Source organism: Tachysurus fulvidraco, chromosome 14 (assembly GCF_022655615.1).
Source record: "Tachysurus fulvidraco isolate hzauxx_2018 chromosome 14, HZAU_PFXX_2.0, whole genome shotgun sequence".
NCBI lineage: Eukaryota > Metazoa > Chordata > Actinopteri > Siluriformes > Bagridae > Tachysurus > Tachysurus fulvidraco.
The window spans coordinates 23,858,966-23,866,184 of record NC_062531.1 but is presented as its reverse complement, the minus strand read 5'-3'; the positions used below and the strand labels follow the sequence as shown (position 1 = coordinate 23,866,184).

The 7,219-nt window shown below is 40.1% G+C and overlaps 1 protein-coding gene across 1 annotated transcript; it reads left to right on the top strand.

Annotated features, from left to right (window-relative positions):
• Window positions 1-2,862: 2,862 nt before the first annotated feature.
• adra2b (adrenoceptor alpha 2B) lies at window positions 2,863-7,219 on the top strand. The gene is made up of 2 exons (XM_027151852.2): window positions 2,863-3,159; window positions 3,626-7,219. The coding sequence occupies exon 2, from the start codon at window positions 3,961-3,963 to the stop codon at window positions 5,476-5,478; it is 1,518 nt and encodes a 505-aa protein (XP_027007653.1). The 5' UTR covers window positions 2,863-3,159; window positions 3,626-3,960; the 3' UTR covers window positions 5,479-7,219.

Below are 7,219 nucleotides of genomic sequence, written 5' to 3'. Positions count from 1 at the left end.
TAAAGACTGCAATGATTACAACAACACATAACTCCAGAAGGGTTGTTTCATGAAGCATCGTTTCCTCACTTATATTCAGGTGTCTGTTTTTATTCTAGTGAACGAGTGAACTTGTACTCCTACTGTGTGTTTATATAAGTATATTCTGGTTTCACCAGTCAGTCACCTTCCCAGAAATACAAAATAATGACTCAGAATGTTTATTTTATTCGCTGCACTTATCAGCCCATTGTGTTCGACCACATCCGTGACATCTTAGTAGAAATTCACCCACGGCGTCACCAAGCCTCCTCAGAAATTCACACAGATCTGCCTGAACCGTCATTGTGTTTCCACAGCAGCACTTTTTCTGACCTGTTGGTGACTTTGCAAATGAAAGTTTCTCAAATTTGACTGATTCTGTTTGTAGACACTACAGTCTAATCCGATTCTCTCTACGAAGGCTTGCGAGCAAGAAAAAAACAAAAACAAAAACAAAAAACAAGCCACAATCCAGGTTAAATCGATTATCACCGGCTTCAGTATGTTCATGCTGCTTAGTGTTTCAGCTTAAATGGGATGTATTCAGCTTAAATGTATAAAATCACCCTGGGATTTGTAGCTACTGTCAAACACACGATCGTGTTCCTTTACTAAGTTCCTTTGCTAATTGATTTGGTTTGTCTAATTAAAGTGGAAGTAAGATGAACCATTCATAGACCAGCCCTGGAACACTCATGTATTTTTCTAACTCTGAAAATATGAAAAAAGAAAATGCAAAAAGTTGTATGTTTTTAATGCATCGTGGCCTAATGGTTAGAGAGTCTGACTCGTAACCCTAAGGTTGTGGGTTCGAGTCTCGGGCCGGCCACGGCTGAGATGCCCTTGAGCAAGGCACCGAACCTCCTCAAATGCTCCCCGGGCGGCGCAGCATAAATGGCTTCCCACTGCTCCGTGTGTGTGTTCACCGTGTGTGTGTTCACCGTGTGTGTGTGTGTGTGTGTTCACTGCTGTGTGTGTGTTCACTGCTGTGTGTGTGTGTGCACTTTGGATGGGTCAAATGCAGAGAACGAATTCTGAGTATGAGTCACCGTACTTAGCCGTATGTCACGTCACTTTTTAAGTAGTGTGTCATCTGTTTTATGGTGTTACAGAAATGTCAGACGAGTTTCACACGTGAACTTTCCACGTTATCTTTCAGATGTTCTCATAGGTACAGCATTTGTAATACACGTGATTTTTTTTACATGATTTGTTTATCTATCTATCTATCTATCTATCTATCTATCTATCTATCTATCTATCTATCTATCTATCTATCTATCTATCTATTTATTTTACAATTGATTCATTTACTTTCTCATACTTCATTTATTTCCAGCAGATTATTTTACATGAACGATTTATTAATTTTTACAAACGACTCATTCATTTTCTCATGATTCATTTATTTCCATGTGATCTTTATTTTTATTTTTTACATAATTCATTTATTTTTTACAAATAATACATTTACCTTCACATGCTTCATTTATTTTCACCGGTTTCTGTTACACACGATCCATTTATTTTGATTTAGTCATTTATTTATTCATTTATTTTACAAAAGATTGCTTTGACGTTTTTGAATTTCACTGACATAGCTGACTGAACACGCAGCATGCTGAATGAAGGGCTGAACTCCTTCTGAACTCCTAGTATACTGACAGTGATGAAACCTAGACTACTGAATTAACACAGCGCTAAACTATCATTTAAAGTCCTGAATTAAACCATGAAGTACTGATTTAACTCACTCAGTACTAGCATAAATCCCGAGCTACCGAATTAGCTAATGTTACGAGTTCTGAATCAACACCTAATGCATAGTTAATGCCTAGACTACTGAATGAACTCTTTCAGTACTGAATTAACCGACATAGTGCTGAATTAATTCTTATATTGACAAGTACTGAAAAATTAGCACATACAGCAGGAAACTTTAGGTGTAGATTGATTAACATGTGGATTACTGAACTATTGGATGCTGTACTGAATTTAGAACTTGAGTGCTGAATTAAAGCATATTCATATTCAGTTCTTATTGGATTGTTGAGTGCTGAACTAACTTCTACTGTGTCAATACACTACTTACAATACCAAGCTCTTATAGTTCTGAATTCATGCTTACAAGTACTGAACTAAATCTTATACGAGCTGAACTGAACTGAATTGATATTTACAGCCTAACCTAAGTACGAGTGGTATTTTAACAGATTTTTCATCAGTATTAAGAAGGTTGTGTTGAACTGTGATAAAAAAAAAAACCTAAACCAACAGTTCTGAAGCAATATAAGAATTAATTCAGCACTTTTATATCTAATAATAATCTAGAATTTTTATTCTGTCAATTCATTTACTTTTATTATTTGTTATTTCCTTTTTCATTAATTATGTTTACCTTCTGCTCTATGTTTATGTTCTGTAAAGCTGCTTTGAGACAATGTCTATTGTAAAAAGCGCTATACAAATAAACTTGAATTGAATTGAATTGAAGCTTAAACTGTAAATAAATATATTCTGATGATCTGGCAACCATTATAACCACAATACATTACTGCAATACGGTGGATTTTGATCTCAATCTGGCCACTCTGACTAAACACGGTATTAATGTCCAATCTGGATCAGCAGAGGTGATCGGTTTGGGTGATTTACCTTTGAAACCCTGAGCAAAAAATTAACCTGATCGATCTGAACCACTCCCAAAACTGCGAAGTCAATCTGATCAGTCTATTATTTGGCTTACAATCTATTGTTATTTAACATTCAACACTGGCAACCCGCTTCAAGCTTATTATGCTGGGTGGAAGAAAAAAATATAGACAATCTGGCAACCCGAGCCGATGCGCGGATATAAACGGCAGCGCACCGGAGCGCACGCGGAGAAACGGAACCGGTGAGACATGCGGACGAAAACCCAACTTTTATCAGGTTTGGACGGAAGGAAAAAAAAAACCCGAGCTGCTTTTTACGCCTCTCTTTTTCTCTCTTTATGTGATTTAAATCACCAAAGGCGCCTTTCTGCAACACTGGGACATTTTCACCAAACATAAACTCTAGATTTTTTTCCTCTGGAGGACTGAGAAATAATACAGGACCGTTTTTTTTTTTTTTTTGGTGCCATATCATTTCTTAACTGTGGGTATAAATATTTTTAATATCTATATATTTCCACTTGGGAAAATAAAAAAAAATGTATAATTTATAATACAATTTATTTATGAGGATTTAATGAATATTGAATATTCATATGGACTTATAGAGATTTTTATTAAATGTGTGTTCATCAAGAATGTTTGAATATTTACATATTTATTAGATGTAATTTTATAATAAAACATGACAGAATGTTTTCTGAGAGGAAGCAGGCGAAGTGAATTTCTCTAGTGATTTTTGAGACTTTATGACATATTATATTATTATCATATCATATCATATCATATCGTGTTTTTAATGCTTTTTTTAATATTACATTTTTTTAATATTTAAATATTATAATTTTTTTAAGTGACACAAAGAGCAAGCAAGTCTTATTTATAAGCCTGATTTTTTATTTTATGTTAAAGCTTCTTTTTTTTTTTTTTTTTTGCCCAAATGGAAAAAGAGCTCACACAAACAAAGCGGATACATCAGTTATAAATCAAACAGCTGCGATCTGTATCTTGGAGTATTTTTAGTCGTGTGGAGGAAGAGAATGGACTTACAGGGAGTAGAGAAGAGAGAGAAAGGAATGCTAAGTTTCCAGGATACATGAACGCAACAACGGGACACGGTTTTAGCCATGATCTCCGTGTGGCTCGATTTCATCTGTGTTTGTGTGCAGACTTGACGCTACAAAAAAATCCAATACCGGTTCTCAAGCAGACTTTGGTGCAAGGGCTAAAACAGACCGCTCTTTAGAATCGTTGACACCGAGAGGATATACAGGCAGGCAAAGCAATGACAAGGACTTTAGGAATGGACCAAAACATCAGCAGCAACACAACGTCAACCTCCAAAGAGATCATGAATTTATCCCCGTATTCTCCTGAAGCAACAGCAGCCTTTGCCACGGCGATTACGCTCATGATTCTCTTCACCATAGTGGGAAACATCCTAGTCATCATTGCTGTACTGACGAGTCGTTCTCTGAGGGGCCCGCAAAACCTCTTTTTGGTCTCGTTGGCTGCGGCGGACATCCTGGTGGCCACATTGATCATCCCTTTCTCACTGGCCAATGAGCTGATGGGCTACTGGTACTTCCGCTCGGTGTGGTGCGAGATCTACCTGGCGCTGGATGTGCTCTTCTGTACGTCCTCCATCGTCCATCTGTGTGCAATCAGCTTGGACCGCTACTTGTCCATATCACGTGCTGTGACCTATGGGGCCCAGAGGACGCCGCGGCGCATCAAATGTGCCATCTTAATAGTTTGGCTCATCTCAGCCGTCATCTCTTTCCCGCCGCTGCTTTCCATGAATAAGAACCAGGGGAACTCCAGCTCCTCCGTAGGACCTCAGTGCCAGCTCAACAACGAGCGCTGGTACATTCTCTACTCCACCATCGGCTCCTTCTTCGCCCCCTGCCTCATCATGATCCTCGTCTACATGCGCATTTATCAGATCGCCAAGCAGCGCACAAGATGCCCACCAGGAGAACCAAGGAAAGAGATCCCGACCGGTGCCGCGACTCCAAAAGACAGATCTCATCTAAACGGACGAGGAGATGGCACGACCCAGACAAATCCCATCACTACAAGGCCACCCACACTCAACGTGCCTCAAGCCGAGGGTCCAAACCGTCCAACAGGTACCGACACCCTGCATCCGCCCCTTTCTCCATCCAAAGAGAGGACTCCCGGCACCCCTACGCCTCCTGCAGTGCCATCTCTTTCTCTTTCACCTTCCAGCTCTTACATGCAAAAGCAAGACAGAGACTCCAAGAAACCAAAACAGACCAAGAAGGAAAAGCGCATTGTAAAGAAACCCGACAACAACAACGGTGAGAGTTCGAGTTCTGATTCAGACACAGAGCACGGAGGGGCAGGTATCGAGATTCCTGTGACACCAGGAGCTGAGCTTGACACCGGTATTCACTCACCAGCCACTGTCCAGAAGTACAGAGACATGATTACTACAACCAAGGGCACTAAGTTGGCTTCGGGGAAGCTTAAACAGGACGGGACTCCTAACTCGGCTCGCCGTAAGGCCATGGTGAACCGAGAGAAACGCTTCACCTTTGTCCTGGCGGTGGTGATCGGCGTGTTCGTCGTCTGCTGGTTCCCTTTCTTCTTTTCCTACAGCCTGCAAGCTGTGTGTCCCAAAACGTGCGAGCTGCCTAAGCCTGTCTTTACATTCTTCTTCTGGATCGGTTACTGTAACAGCTGCCTCAACCCCGTCATCTACACCATTTTCAACAAGGACTTCCGCAGAGCCTTCAAGAAGATCCTCTGCAAAAATACCAAGGGTACATTCTTTTAACGAGCATCTGGATTTAAAAAAAAAAAAACACTAATAGAGAAAAAGCACAACTTCTTTGTAAGACTGTAAATAAGAAGCTCTTTGTATAGCTGCGCAACGATAAAGCACATTATATGTTTTTGATAAACGTTGGTCGACAGAGTCAGACTGTGAATTTATGTGGACTCTCACAGGTTTACAATATTCCATCACTCAAGCAACCCACAAATGCACAATGCACAGCAAAGGGGGAAGATGATTTCATCGAGACAAGAAAAAAAAGAAATAAAAATAAAATTGTGCATCTGTGACGATCACATAAAATAAATAAATAAATAAATAAATAAATAAATAAAACAACGGGAGCACAGCACAATAGTGTTTCCCTTCTTCACCTTTCTAAGGATCTCTGCCCTCAGGGATAGTATGTGCATGAGTTTCAATCCGAGCAGGCTTATTTGATCCGCACATCACTCGCTCGTACACCCGAGACAAACACGGACAGCAAATTCTCCTCCTCGATATCTGACAAGCTTTAATCCTGCAGTAAAAAAAAAAAAAGGAAAGTGGGAAGAGAAGCTCTCATGTGAAACACCTTGCCCAGGGCTATGTGCATCACCCCGATATGCGAATTGATCCCAGATTTGGCTTAAAAGCAGAAAAGTTGCAGGTTACATTTGGGTGATTTCCATATCATTCCCATTTGGTAACACAGACACGCTCGCTCGTAATCCACAGAGGAACGTTTGATTATCATACAGAGGCTTGGCCTGCTTTGCTAATGCAGTGAACATGGATGCAACTACTGTGAGATAGATAAGGATTAGTTTGCGTGCCATGGACTCTGAGTACAACTGGACTTGTATTTTTCACTTTTATTCTTTACAAGAACTCTGCCCTAAACGGCACTACCACACCCTGACCGTTCAGCAGGGTGATACTTTGGGACTAAGGGCTGATGGCAATGACACTTCCTGTTTTTAATTTTTTTTTCTTCCTTGTCTTATTTGATGATCAAAGTGTCATGTGTGTATGCCTGTGTGTGTGTGTGTGTGTGTGTGTGTGTGTGTGTGTGTGTGTGTGTGTGTGTGTGTGTGTGGTTGGGTGTGGGTGTGAGTTGAGTGCGCGCATGTTGTGTGTGACTGTCTCATGCGCGAATGAGAAGACGAACGCGGATGCGAGTACGTGCTGTGGGTGAATGCGTGTGCGCATGGTTCGTGACAGGGAGGTTCGTATTTGTGCCATATGAAGAAACGTCATTCCTCATTTTTACTTATTAGAAAATATGTGTTTTGATTTAAAAAAAAAGAAGAAGAAGAAGAAAAAACTTTCAAGCATGCCTTCTCTGCCAGCTTGTGCCAATACCTTAAATCCCATCTAGCTCCTTCATTATGCTCCTTCAACCGGCACAAAGTGTGGATTCCTGTGTGATTCGGATTCAGGCCCGTGAATCATTTTGCTTTTGTATGATTAATTATTTATTTATTTCCATTGATCACTCCCCCTCTATCTCCTTATCATGCATTCTTTATTTTCTATGTGGGGGAAATTAAAAAAAATGAATTGTTATGTAAAAAAAAAAAAAAAATCATCAAATGCTTTATCTGGTATTTGCATTGTTTTACTGAATAGTCTTAAGGTGTTGTTGTTTTCGGACACTGCGTTTGGGCTGCACACTTCCCGAGATTCATCCTCCCTATCTCTCTCCGTGTAGTCTGTTTGATTTCATCCACTCTTTGGAAATAAAGCCACTGAAATATGA

Bases quoted from the DNA above. Each gene is read 5' to 3' on its own strand.
- adra2b (XM_027151852.2), top strand. From the start codon at position 3,961: ATGACAAGGACTTTAGGAATGGACCAAAACATCAGCAGCAACACAACG.